Genomic DNA, 14084 nt, shown 5'->3' on the forward strand with positions numbered 1-14084 from the left:
TATATATATATATATATATATATATGTATGTATATATATATATATATATATATATATATATGTATATATATATATATATATATATACACACATATATATATATATGTATATTATATATTCCATGTATATATGTATGTAGATGTATAATATGTATATATATATGTATATATACATATATGTATCTACAGATGCTATATATATATATGTTATATGTGTTGTGTAAAATATATAATGTATCATTCATATATTCCAAGAGAATACGAAATAGATGTTAAAAAAAAATCAATTTAACACTAATGCTTACCACCAACAAAAAGAGGCAAGTAAGCCTCAGACATAGCAAGACATACATTTTCACTCTAGTTCGTTGGCAGTCGAGCAGCAGACGCTGTAATGTTTTATCCTGGTCACATGACATTTTTTAGTATTGACATAGCAGCTCCACTGAACTAACAACCTGACAGGAAGTCAGCCACACTATCACAAAGGTTTTCAGATATTATTTTGTCATTCATGATTTTTGTGATCTGAAGTTGCTCTGCCTCAGATACATGTTTACATCCCAACATTTGTATTTTCATTTATTCTTGTGTATATCTCTTTGGTGGCAGAGCCAGTCCAGTTTATGCTCAGATTTGTATGTTTAGTTGTACAATGACCAAAAATAATTTGCTTTGTTTAACTCAAGTCCAATGGACTCTATTTAAATATTTGGTCAAGCAGCCTATGCAACCTCTGTTTTTGTCGTCCCATTTATCAAACTCTTCCTTTTCTCACATCGAGTCTTAGTTCAGTTTAATTAAACAGTATTTTCCCATCGCAAAGTTTCATTCAACTCAGAGGTTGGAGACCTAATCAGGAATTTGTTAAATTATGCACGTAGCCTTTAATGAGCTTAATTTAATGCAGATGGCTCTCATAAACTGACCTAGCAGTGCAGCACTGGTATGACTTTGTACTTCTAAGCGTTTAATAAATCAGGAAGGGCCTGACGGAGAGCAGGGGGAGGGGGAATCCCAGCTAGACTAACACTGGTCCCGGTCATAGTGTATGGCAGTATCTCCTCGTTTACCACAACAGTAGCACATTCAATGAGCATTATATATTAATACGAGAATGAGGAAAACGTCTTCAGAAGAAGTGTGTGGCTCTTAAAAGAGCCTTTGTGTTGTTGGTCTAGATCAGGTTTATCAGGTTTACTTGGAGCTCGTGTACTTGGTCACGGCCTTGGTTCCCTCAGACACGGCGTGCTTCGCCAGCTCACCGGGCAGCAGCAGGCGGACAGCGGTCTGGATCTCCCTGGAGGTGATGGTGGAGCGCTTGTTGTAGTGAGCCAGACGAGAGGCCTCACCGGCGATGCGCTCAAAGATGTCGCTCACGAACGAGTTCATGATGCCCATGGCCTTGGAGGAGATGCCGGTATCAGGGTGGACCTGCTTCATCACTTTGTACACGTAGATGGCGTAGCTCTCCTTCCTGGACTTTCTCCTCTTCTTGCCAGTCTTGCTGACGCTCTTAGCGACGGCTTTCTTGGAGCCCTTCTTGGGCGCTTTAACTACTGCGTCAGGCATGATTCTTGGTTTCCTTCTGGGACTGAAGATGCCTGAAATAGCGCAGGCCGGTCAATATATATCATCTTGATGCAAATTAGACTGTGCTGTTGCTTGAACAGGATTGGCTGTCTTCTGAGCGGGACTGAGCATGCGCTAAAGGCGTAAACGTTCCTGTGAGCAGATTTATTTAGTGTTTGAGTGACTCAGTTACTGTAGGTCAGTGGTTCTCAACCTTTTTTCAGTGATGTACCCCCTGTGAAATACTTTTTCAGCCAAGTACCCCCTAACCAGCGCAAAGCATTTTTGGTTGAAAAAAAGATGTAATACTAAGCGCCATCAGTGTCTGATTTATTAAACTGTCAACACTGACGATTGCATTGTTGCATTGAATTCAGTTTATGAACTTACACTTATATTTTATTGAATATTTATTAAATAACTATTTTTAAAGGATTTTTGAATGGATGCTAATTTTAAATATATTTTTTTAAATCTCACGTACCCCCTGGAGTGCCTTCACGTACCCCCAGGGGTACACGTACCCCCATTTGAGAACCACTGCTGTAGGTTATACAAAATTATAAAACAAACAGGTTTACATCAATCTACGTGTGTGTGTGTGTGTGTGTGTGTGTGTGTGTGTGTGTGTGTGTGTGTGTGTGTGTGTGTGTGTGTGTGTGTGTGTGTGTGTGTGTGTGTGTGTGTGTGTGTGTGTGTGTGTGTGTGTTTGCTAAATGTATGTCAAAACTTCGTTGTAAACCGCTAAGCCTGCACGCAGAAAGAGTGTTTTTCATTTTAACTATTTTATGCGTAACTGGTGCTTCGTGTGTTCATTGAAATGATGCTAAGTGTACCTTATTGACAAAAAGACAATTTTCTAAAAGAGTTTAAAGAGTTTACGATGTCTTACTTGCTTGCTGTATCTTCTGCACACACACACACACACACACACACACACACACACACACACACACACACACACACACACACACACACACACACACACACACACACACACACACACACACACACACACACACACACACACACACACACACATATATATACAGTTGCAATCAGAAATATTCAACCCCCCAAAGATTTTAAGGATTTATCAATTAAAGTGTTTTCAAAGAGCAAGATTCTGCTTCAGATGACTTCTTTATGAGTTGAGTGATACAACAGTATATTTTGTTAAGATAGCCATGTCACAATTATTCAACCCCTATATAATATTGTTGTTTTTAAAGCTGTCTGACAGTTTTTATGGCCTAAAGTGGAGTTGAAACATAATTCAGCCTTTAGGAACTCTATAATGATCCTTCATTTGCTTCAGCTGTGATGCATATATAAACCCCACCCATGAAGGTATTCAAGGTGAGTTGCAAACATGGGAAAGACAAAGGAGCTTCCACAAAAGCTGAGAGAGGAGATTATTTCATCACACCTGAAGGGCCTTGGGTATAAGAAGATTTCCAAAAAATGTAATATTCCAAGAGACACCATTGGAGCATTACAAGGAAGTTTAAAACGTATGGAACAGCTGCAAACCTGCCTGGCCGTGGAAGAAAGCCCAACATTTCATCAAGGGCCCTTAGCAACTTAGTCAGAACAACTAAGAGAAACCCCCGTGTGACTGCAAGACACCTACAGGATGACCTGATGAAGGCTGGTACAAGTGCTTCAGCGGCAACTATAAGACGTGCACTGAATAAACAAGTACTTCATGGCCGGACTCCAAGACGCACTCCACTCTTGACCACAAGGAACATCAAAAGTCGACTAGAATATGCCAGGAGGAATTGGGATAAGACTACAGAGTTTTGGGAGACAGTTCAATGGACTGATGAAACCAAACTGGAACTGTTTGGACATATGGACCAGCGGTATGTCTGGCGTGCGAAAGGCCAGGCTTATGACCAGAAGAATACCATCCCCACGGTCAAGCATGGAGGTGGATCATTGATGATGTGGGGCTGTATTTCTGTGGCAGGAACTGGCAATCTTGATCGTGTACCTGGCATCATGGATTCCCAGAAATACCAGGCCATTTTAAGAGGAAGGTGATGCCTTCTGTTGGCAAATTAAACCTTGGTGATCATTGGACTTTCCAGCAAGACAATGATCCCAAGCACACCTCTAAGTCAACCAAAGCTAGGTTGAGAAAAATATCCTGGAACGTCCTGGAGTGGCCTTCTCAGTCACCAGATTTAAATCCGATTGAAAATCTTTGGTGGGATTTAAAGAAGGCAGTTGCAGCACGGAAGCCATCAAACATCACTGAGCTAGAGGCTTTTGCACGTGAAGAATGGGCAAAGATTCCGATCGAGAGGTGTAAGAAGCTTGTCAGCACTTACCGAAAACGATTGTTATAAGTGATAAAAGCTAAAGGATGCGCCACAAAGTACTGAAGCTGGGGGTTGACCAATACTGCACGTGTTAAAAGAGTTACATTTTTCATTTGAACTTCAAAGTTAAGCCAACTTCTGTTGTCAAAATAACTCAGATATGTATCAATAAATATTTTTTGTTGTTTAATGAGGTTTTTTTTTTATCATTTATTGTCATTATCTTTCATCCACATCACTATAATGTCTTTTGAGGTGAGGGGGTTGAATATTTCTGATTGCAACTGTATATACACATATATAGATATATATATATACACACACACACGGGAATCTAGTCATGTAGCCCATAATCGATAGTGTGGTTCTTGTGCTTTCTATGAAATAGTTTGGGGCCAGCAACACCTCAAGGAAACTAGTACAATCAATTGTTTTTATGAGACAGTTTCTTTAGCAGAAGAACTTCCTTTGTCAGCTTGTTGCACTTCAACAATGGCAAAAACGGGTTTAATAAAAAAGGTAAAAACGTGCACTTTCAACAGTTAAATCCAAATTCACAACATAATGAGCTGCTGTTTACTTGTCCTGTGTTTGAATCAACAGGTGTTTGCAATATTGTGTCCACTCCGTTTATATCACTGAAGGTGGACAAAATTGTAGGTACATAAAGTGGCAACCAAGTGCATATTCTTAAAATCAGGGTCAGTTTTATATTCTGTCTCTATTTAACTTTCCAATTAGATCTTAATCTTAAACAGAAAAATTAATCTGCAACCAATTTGAGAATTGTTGGTCATTTTTTAAAGCAAAAAATATAAAAAATAAAATCACTGGTTCCAACTTTTTCATAGTGAAGTTTGGAGGCTTTTCTTTATCATACGGGATAGCTCACAGATTACATTTGGGTTTTGTAGCATTTGGACACAGTACATTTGAATGAATCACCTTGGGATGTAGAGAATTATGAAAGGCATTTTATTTTACATTAGAGACAAGGAAGATTATTTGAGAAAATAATTGCCATACAAGTTGATAATGAAAATCAAATGCAATTCCAGCCCTGAAAAAAACAAGCATACCATTACTATTATACTATTAACAGCTTTACATGGATTTTACATGACTGAAATGATACAAACATAGCACTGATTGCAATGCTTTCCCGTCACATTTTGCCAAAACAGAATAACTTGCTTTACTAGTGTTCTTTTTTAAAATCAATAGATTTTTCTCAATGCATCAAGCAAATGGGACACAACCCTTATTTTGTGTGCAAAGTCAACTCTGGAATAACTACCGTTGGGCCCAACTTTAGATCAATAAACCAAATTAATATTTTAGATTTCATATGCACATTAACATCTTATTCATGCGGTGATGTTCATTTACAATATGGTTTTCGCCAGTAAATGGCATGAATGAATAGCTCTTTATCAGATGAGTGTTTGGCTCTTAAAAGAGCCTTTTTGGTGCTGGTTCCAGCAGACAGAGAGTCTCCATGTTTACTTGGACTTGGCGGCCTTCTCGGTCTTCTTGGGCAGCAGGACCGCCTGGATGTTGGGCAGCACGCCGCCCTGAGCGATGGTCACTCCGCCCAGCAGTTTGTTGAGCTCCTCGTCGTTGCGGACAGCCAGCTGCAGGTGACGGGGGATGATACGAGTCTTCTTGTTGTCGCGAGCAGCGTTTCCAGCCAACTCCAGGATCTCAGCGGTCAGGTACTCCAGCACCGCCGCCAGGTAGACGGGGGCGCCGGCACCGACCCGCTGCGCGTAGTTCCCTTTACGCAGCAGCCTGTGAACACGACCGACTGGGAACTGGAGCCCAGCACGAGAGGAGCGGGTCTTTGCCTTAGCTCTGGCTTTTCCTCCGGTTTTCCCTCTGCCACTCATCGTTAGATGCGTTTAGAGAAATGAAAGTGGCAATACAACCGAAACCCTCCTTTTTAAGTCCGCGGAGGGTTCTTGACACACAAACCAATCAGAAAAGAGGTTTCCAGCAGAGAAGCAGAGGGCGGCCCTCTCTGGATTTTGGCGGACATTTTGAAATGTTTTTCCGCCAATGATCAGCAGAGACCGGGCGGGGGTCGCTTCTCCAGGCGGGGCTGAGCTCCACGAGGAGCCCCTCACCAATCAGGAGCCGGAGGTCTGAAGCTGCGTCACCATTTCTCCGCCGGTCCCACAGTTTAAGAGCAGCGTGTCTCCGCTTTGACTTCATATTTCTCCCGATCAGAGAAGAAGAAGAAGTCATGGCAAGAACCAAGCAGACCGCTCGCAAGTCCACCGGAGGCAAAGCCCCCAGGAAGCAGCTGGCCACCAAGGCTGCCCGTAAGAGCGCCCCGGCCACCGGCGGCGTGAAGAAGCCTCACCGGTACAGGCCCGGTACCGTGGCTCTGAGAGAGATCCGTCGCTACCAGAAATCCACCGAGCTGCTGATCCGCAAGCTGCCCTTCCAGCGTCTGGTGAGAGAAATCGCTCAGGATTTCAAGACCGACCTGCGCTTCCAGAGCTCCGCTGTTATGGCTCTGCAGGAGTCCAGCGAGGCTTACCTGGTCGGCCTGTTTGAGGACACCAACCTGTGCGCCATCCACGCCAAGAGGGTCACCATCATGCCCAAAGACATCCAGCTGGCCCGTCGCATCCGCGGAGAGCGAGCTTAAACTGTCTGCTGATCCACAAACCAACAACGGCTCTTTTAAGAGCCAACTCACTCTACACTGAAGAGCTCATTCCTCTGAATTCCACTGAAAACGCATGTTTTACTATCAATGGAAACAGATCCTTTAGGGTTCAGAGTACTGGTATTATTCTTGCTACAGCCTAATAATTTGAAGGCTGCATGTTAGGGTGAATAGATTATTAAATACTAAATTGGAATCCAAGCAAATAACACAGGAAGAACAAGAAATGGGAAATGACTTGACACATGGCACAAACCCATTCATTCATAAATAAAGGTACAAAGTCGAGGAGAAAACAATCAAAGCCAATAACATCAATGACATAACATGATAACCTAATAAAACATTGAGAAACAAAGGGCTACATCTCGTACCAGGTATTCAAGGACATCCCCAATAATAAATAATACAGAGACACAATCATTTTGGTGCGATGGTAGATTTTTGATATAATCCAAAAAATGGTTGTGAAATCTTGTTAGATGTTTTTTATTTTATTCTTCAACCAATATCTTATTTTCTCTAAAGGTATACAACCAATCATAACAGAGAGCCACTATCAAATTTAGCGAGGGACATCTGATTTCCATTCTCTTGTTCTTCTTTATTTAAGCAAAGAGTATTTAGCTGAGTTAAAGATTTTAGCTGAAAGGCCGATGCTCCTTCATGCATAGATGAGAGGAGAGCGACCCTCTAGCATAACAATTAATACTTAAAGAGTGTGTAAGTGTGGGAAGAGATTGGGTGACGAAGTTAGAAGCTTATCAGCCTCACCATTTCTAGACACATTTCTCCCAAAACACACTCTTTGCAAAAATTATTTTCCAAACATGTCATATAAAGATGCATACAAGTAGACATCTAAAGCACTATAAATCCACTGAGTCTAAAGGAGTACCACATTTTAAAACGATGAAGTATTAAAATGGATGCTCTTAGACAGGTTGGTATGTGTAGCGTATGGGATGCTTGGCAGAACGAAGATAAAGTGGTTATGTTGTCGTGCTAATAATTAATGCTGTATATAATTGTGATTAAAGTAATACAGCGGGTAAAATAAGTATTGAACACGTCATCATTTTTCTCTGTAAATATATTTCTAAAGGTGCTATTGACATGAAATTTTCACCAGATGTCAGTAACAACCCAAGTAATCCATACATACAAAGAAAACCAAACAAATAAGTTCAGAAATTAAGTTATGTGTGATAAAATGGGATGACACAGGGAAAAAGAATTGAACACATGAAGAAAGGGAGGTGCAAAAAGGCAATCTATCAGTAATTAGAAAGCATTCCTGCCCCTTGTCAGTGCAAATTAATATCAGCTGGTTCAGTCCCAACTGATGGCCTATAAAAAGGTCTCTCATTACCAAGGTGTGGTGATGAGACACCACACCTTGGTTAAATAATTTTCACTAATCGTGTTCAATACTTTTTCCCTGTGTCATTCCATTTTATTTACTGAGAAAAATGGTGACGTGTTCAATACTTATTTTTCCCGCTGTATATTAATAACAATTATATTTAAGATGACCTCATTAAGCAATGAGGAGTGAGGCCAGACCCTGGCACAGAAGAAGCGACCAAGACTTGCAGTTCTGCTTCCAGTGATATAAAACTATATATGACCCAAGTAGTGATACAATAGGTCAAAAGTTTGAAAATGAATCATTTTTAATTCTACAATACTTATTTTTACCATTTTGGACCAAACAGGTTTAATTATGTGTTAGAGAGGGAACTATGAGCTGTTTACACTAGCTCTAAGCAGCTTATAATACAGTATCCACTAATGACTAGACTAAGATTTGTTTTAATCAATAAATGTTGTTAACATTGCTTCAAAATGTCCTTATCAGCTGAATTTTGTGTTTTTAGCAAGAACAAAACACAATGATGACGTTAAAAATATAGTCAGGAGCCTTGTAGAACATCTGTATAATAAAAAATAAAGGGATCTGTATATGCCTATATGGATTATCATTGATCAGCAATTAGTATCATCGGCTAAAAAAGTTATCAGGAATCTCTAAAATGTATATTTTCCCCCTATTTTCTTTAGTGCTGATCCCATCTGTGACTCTGATCCGTGATACAATCTGAACATTGAGTTTTATGATCTGTTGCACAACTATATATATAAAGCATTACTTTTCTGTCCCATACAGGTGATATTTGTTTGACAGTGATCATTAATAGTAGATCTACTTCTAACTATTTAAAGTAGTTTTTAGAAGAGGACATGTTCCTTCTCACAGTGTTCAGCTCTGATAGTAATTCTGGCTAAAATGCACCATAAGCTTCGGCCATCATCAGTGTGTTTGCTGCTCCAAGAATAACTTCAGTTTATTAAAAACTGATCAGTGTTAGATAGTTATTTTTACATTGTGGTCCCGAACAAATATGTGGACCAGTTGGAAAACAACTTTTGACGGAGCTCTGATACATTTAAATCATTTTAGGAGAGAAATTAGAGGGAAAAGTCGCTCATCAGTGCTGTCCACGGCGGTAAGTAGGTGAGGTTTGGAGGCTCCTCAAACAAAATACAGAGATCATCAGAGCTCTACATGACTTCAATATGAAGAGAAACATTTCCGCTATCGGCTCCCTTCACTGTTAGTCTTCAGTACTTCTTCCACATTCAGTTTTTCCTCTTTTATCGGTGAAGAGAAAACACAAGTGACTCTGCTTTCAGAGTGCACAGAGGAGCCACGAGCTGGGTTGAGTCTCCACGGTTCTCATGGTGTGTTTAAGTGCAGCCCCCTGCTCTGAGCTCTTCAACAGTCAGACAGACTCTCTGTTACCGTGAGGACGAACACATCAACGCTACAAAATGGCAGAAGTAGCTCCAGCTGCAGCTCCCGCTGCGGCCAAAGTAGCCAAGAAGAAGGTGTCCAAGCCGAAGAAGACTGGTCCCAGCGTCGCTGAGCTCATCGTTAAAGCTGTGGCCGCATCCAAGGAGCGGAGCGGCGTGTCTGCGGCCGCCGTCAAGAAGGCTCTGGCCGCCGGAGGATACGATGTGGATAAGAACAACTCCCGGGTCAAGACCGCCATCAAGAACCTGGTGACTAAGGGGACTCTGGTCCAGACCAAGGGGACCGGGGCCTCTGGCTCCTTCAAGATAAGCAAGACGGCTGTCGAGAAACCGGTCAAGAAAGCCGCTCCTAAAGCCAAGAAGCCCGCAGCTAAGAAACCCGCAGCGGCCAAAAAGCCCAAAGCAGCGGCAGTAAAGAAACCAGCAGTCGCTAAGAAGTCACCGAAGAAGGCCAAGAAACCCGCAGCGGCCAAGAAACCAACAAAGAGCCCCAAGAAGGCGACCAAGAGCCCCAAAAAAGTAGCAAAGAGTCCCAAGAAGGTGGTCAAAAAGGCCCCCGCACCCAAGAAATCCCCCGCTAAGAAGGCTGCCAAGCCCAAAGCAAAGAAGGCAGCACCCAAGAAGAAGTGAGCTGTTATCTCAACAACAAACACTCCGATAAAAGGCTCTTTTAAGAGCCACCCACATCATCTTTAAAGAGCATTTATCTAGTATATCCTTTTATAATAGAAGTTAAGAGGAGCAAGACAAATTACCCATATTATTGAAATTAATCTTATTTATTAGAACATGTTGAAAAATGAGTTGCATCAAATGAGACAAAGTAGGGATAATAATTATACTTATGAGAGTCAGCTAGTTATATCACCCAAGAGCCAAAATGTATTGTGATATTTCTATTAGCTTTGTCATGGCCGTATGATTGCTGTAAGGGACGATTTAAGATGTTATTGACTTTGACTTAACTTGAATTACTCATTTATAATTTGTAAAATCACATCTCAAATCCAGTTCTAATGAATGTGAGCTACTGTATCAACTTGGTCTGGAAGCACAGCCTGATCAGTGTGCTGCAAATAGTCACTGGGCTGACACCAACATAGAGAAGGCATCCACAAATAGTTCTACCAATAGCAATGTTATTATAATGCAGTATACAACCTTATTGTTCAGGCATTATACCAATATCTTACTAATATGAGCAATAATATAATGACAGGCACATAAGTGTGAATATAGAAATAACCATAAAAACTTAAATAGACCTTAATTTATCTAGATTATGGTGATACTACATTGAATAAATAAATAACTGAACAATCAAATCTAATATCTTAATGGTTATTCACAAATACAACAATACAGTGCAAATGTAGTACCATTGTATAGGACAACTGTCATCACTATTCATTGCAAATATAACTTAAGTCTAAATTAGTTTTTTTTTTTATCATCCCTCAATACCAAATCTCAATAATCAACTGCACTTCAAAGTTTTCTGAGAATTTAAATATAATCTGAACTGGCATTTTGTATCAAATCCCCATTAGAGTAATGGTAGATTGTGTAACTGCGCACCTTATTTTATTCTTTATACCCTAAAATCAAACATTTCTTTCTGACATTTATTTTTTTACCCGTATTTCAGTTTTCATAATTTAGCATAGTCTTCAATATAAGAGTTTATAGTTGATTAATCATACCTTTAGTATTTCACACATCTGATAACCACCAAAAGGTTTTTGGTCTACAGATGTCAGATACCCAAAAAACATCAAAGATGAAGCACAGCAATTATGCAAGAGGGTGCATTTATGATGTCAGAGGACAAGTGCCGAATAGAAACAAACAGTTTTGCAGCAGAGGTTGCTCTTTGACCAGATGAGATATGGTCTTCCAGCTCCCACACCACCAGATAGGACTTTTCATTCAAAAATAGGGGAGGAGATTTTAAACATCTTCTTTCCCCTTACAGAGAGTTCTGTTGTTCTAGGGGTGTTGTTCTCACTTGGGGTGTGAGAGGCCTCAGGTTCAGTACCCAGAGGAGACCTGCATTTAACCTTTAGTGGTGTGAAAGTGAAATATCCAGGACATACATGAGTCAGTCTACAGTCTGTTGCAGCATACAGCTTACACAAAGCTATTAACTTGTGTTACATTTAAAGCTTTCATTGTAATTCACTGGGCAGCAGTTCCAATTTAATGTGGTTAGTATTTTATAAACACAGTTTGATTAATGAAGTTGTGACATCGCTCAACACAAGACATTGATGTCTATTGCTTATGCAGATACTATGCGAATTGTTCACATAGCCTAAAGTACAAACACGTAAGAACAGCCAAGCCAACTAAAAAAGTAAACACTAAGACATATAATTATATAGAGTAAGCTATAGTTATGTAACTGAAACTGAACATCTGGGGTCCAGCCCTGAGAGCCCACACTCAACTTCTCCCTTACCTCCTCTTCTCTCTGATTACACTGTTAGTTGGGGTTTCCATAATGAGGAACATCTGTTTCCTTGACGCACCAACATCCTGGTAGAGCTACCATGTCTACTGCACGCACTCCCGACCTCTATTCAGATAATCATAGATCATGTGGGATGAAATGATACATCCCTCCAACAGTCGCCCTCCAGAAATTGATTTAAACTTACTTTTAAACATTTAAAAAAAAAAATCTGTTTTTATCAGTGGTCCACAGAATGAGTCCTTAGCCTTAAAACTCTACAACATTTGTGATCCAGCTCTTCCAAATGGGAGGTCTCTCTTGAATAAGTCCTTCATTCAAAATTATTTTATCTCATCCACCTGCCAAGTTTTCCCACTTTTATCAGAAACCTGCTGAAACCTTGTGAACATAGCCAACTCTTGAAAGTCTTCCCTTCTGACTATGGAAAGACTTTAGGTTTAACTCAAATTGTGAATATATTTTCTACTATGTTGCTCTACTTAAAATCAGAAAACCTAAAACTACTATTCAACCATGGCTCAACAAAGACACCTGTGCTATGAGGAAACAATGTAGGAAAATGGGGAAAAAAAGCTGTCTGGTTAATTATCACCAATCTGTTTAAGCAGCAAGGTCTCAATACTTTGCTACCATTAGTGCATGAAATTCAATACAGTCCTAAATCCTGCTGCTACTGTTTGTCCTGGCAAACAGCAAATGGTTCTGTCCATCCTGCTTAGACATGCAGCTCTACATCACATTATTGAAAAACCTACACCCGATGCAACTGTTACGGCCTATTTTTATTAATTATTTTTTCCCATTCTAAAGAAATGGGAGAAAAAAAGATCTACTCTCAGACAGTAACAACATAATGGAGACATTTTAATCAGGCTTCAGGTCACGACACAGCACTGAGTAAGCTCTACTTAAAGTCTTGTTTAAAATTATTTAATGTTGTTTTCATGTGCAGCATTTTGGTTAACTCTGGATGTTTTCAAATGTGCTTTATAAATAAACTTGATTTGATTTGATAATATAATGATGTGGAGCATCAAGTTACTAACTGATCTGTTTAACATTTTTAATTTATATCTACAGCTTTGGACAACTGCACAGGTAGAGCTATTTTTATAGGAGTATGATTTAGTAAGAAGTCAATGGTTCAAGGAGTATGATTTAGTAAGAAGTCAATGGTTCAAGTCTCATACACTCCCTCTTTTAACATTGGTCTGTAACAAAATGTGTTTTACATGGGGTCAGCCTATGAAATGCAAACCAAACCATTAAATACAACTTTTGAATAAAAGTATCTACTCCAGGCATGGAAAGGGAAGGCACTTGGTTTGTGACTACATTATGATGAATCATGCTCAGAGAGGGCTGTTTGAAAACGAGATGCAAGACACGTGCCATATCACCTGTTGAAGAGTTCAATCGTCACAAAATTCGTTAAATATTTGTAAGTCAGTACACACAAACACCAGGTAGCAATGTCTTGTAGATAAGGTTAGCGCAGATGTTTTATATAAAAAAAAAACATCTCAACACTTTTACCTACTGAGGTAAAATCATTCTGAAGATCATCTGGACTTGAGCCATTTCTCTCGAGGCAAATCATGATTTACTTATTTCCATCCGAGCCTTCAGGTGTGCACTGAAGAAGCAGCAGCGCCCTCTGCTTTTTGAAAAAGAGTGAAAAAAAGCTTACAGCACCTGGTATTCCCAGGCGGTCTCCCATCCAAGTACTGACCAGGCCCGACCCTGCTTAGCTTCCGAGATCAGACGAGATCGGGCGTGTTCAGGGTGGTATGGCCGTAAGCCAACATTGAGCCTACCAAAGGGCCTTTTAAAGATACTATAGCACCACGCTTTGCTCTTTTGTCTATACAGGGAGCGCCTGCAGATTGCCAGCAACACTCACAGCTTTTAACTGTCAAATCAGAATCTACAAAGTGGCTATAAGGATCACAAATGTAGTGCAGTAAAAAGGCTAATATTTAACGCTGAAATGTAGTATACGTTAGAATAATATAAAAAGAAAAAAACTCGCCTGAAAAGAAAACGCCTGAAAAAACTATTTTACGCACCTTCCAGCATTTGCCACCACAGAAACACCATGCAAGTGCATATTTGTAAGAAAATGATCAGTGGGCTTAGGAATGATGAACGCCATCATCTAACTGGACTTGAGCCATTTCTCTCGAGGCAAATCATGATTTACTTATTTCCAT

The 14084-nt window shown here is 40.0% G+C and overlaps 4 protein-coding genes and 1 non-coding gene across 5 annotated transcripts; 2 read left to right on the plus strand and 3 right to left on the minus strand.

The window, feature by feature from the left end:
* Positions 1–1131: 1131 nt before the first annotated feature.
* LOC129108504 (histone H2B-like) lies at positions 1132–1586 on the minus strand. The gene has a single exon (XM_054620347.1). It carries the CDS (start codon positions 1569–1571, stop codon positions 1197–1199), a length of 375 nt encoding a protein of 124 aa, XP_054476322.1. The 5' UTR covers positions 1572–1586; the 3' UTR covers positions 1132–1196.
* A 3181-nt stretch (positions 1587–4767) lies between these two features.
* On the minus strand, positions 4768–5797 carry LOC129108500 (histone H2A). The gene has a single exon (XM_054620343.1). The coding sequence runs from the start codon at positions 5788–5790 to the stop codon at positions 5404–5406; it is 387 nt and encodes a 128-aa protein (XP_054476318.1). The 5' UTR covers positions 5791–5797; the 3' UTR covers positions 4768–5403.
* Positions 5798–6136: 339 nt separating this feature from the next.
* Positions 6137–6581, plus strand: LOC129108497 (histone H3). Its single transcript, XM_054620339.1, has one exon. The coding sequence runs from the start codon at positions 6147–6149 to the stop codon at positions 6555–6557; it is 411 nt and encodes a 136-aa protein (XP_054476314.1). The 5' UTR covers positions 6137–6146; the 3' UTR covers positions 6558–6581.
* A 2701-nt stretch (positions 6582–9282) lies between these two features.
* On the plus strand, positions 9283–10087 carry LOC129108488 (histone H1-like). The gene has a single exon (XM_054620332.1). It carries the CDS (start codon positions 9414–9416, stop codon positions 10023–10025), a length of 612 nt encoding a protein of 203 aa, XP_054476307.1. The 5' UTR covers positions 9283–9413; the 3' UTR covers positions 10026–10087.
* Positions 10088–13554: 3467 nt separating this feature from the next.
* On the minus strand, positions 13555–13673 carry LOC129108922 (5S ribosomal RNA). Its single transcript, XR_008531938.1, has one exon. It is a non-coding gene; the product is annotated as a 5S ribosomal RNA (ribosomal RNA).
* Positions 13674–14084: the final 411 nt, after the last annotated feature.

The sequence above is a fragment of the Anoplopoma fimbria genome, chromosome 19 (assembly GCF_027596085.1).
Source record: "Anoplopoma fimbria isolate UVic2021 breed Golden Eagle Sablefish chromosome 19, Afim_UVic_2022, whole genome shotgun sequence".
NCBI classification, from domain to species: domain Eukaryota; kingdom Metazoa; phylum Chordata; class Actinopteri; order Perciformes; family Anoplopomatidae; genus Anoplopoma; species Anoplopoma fimbria.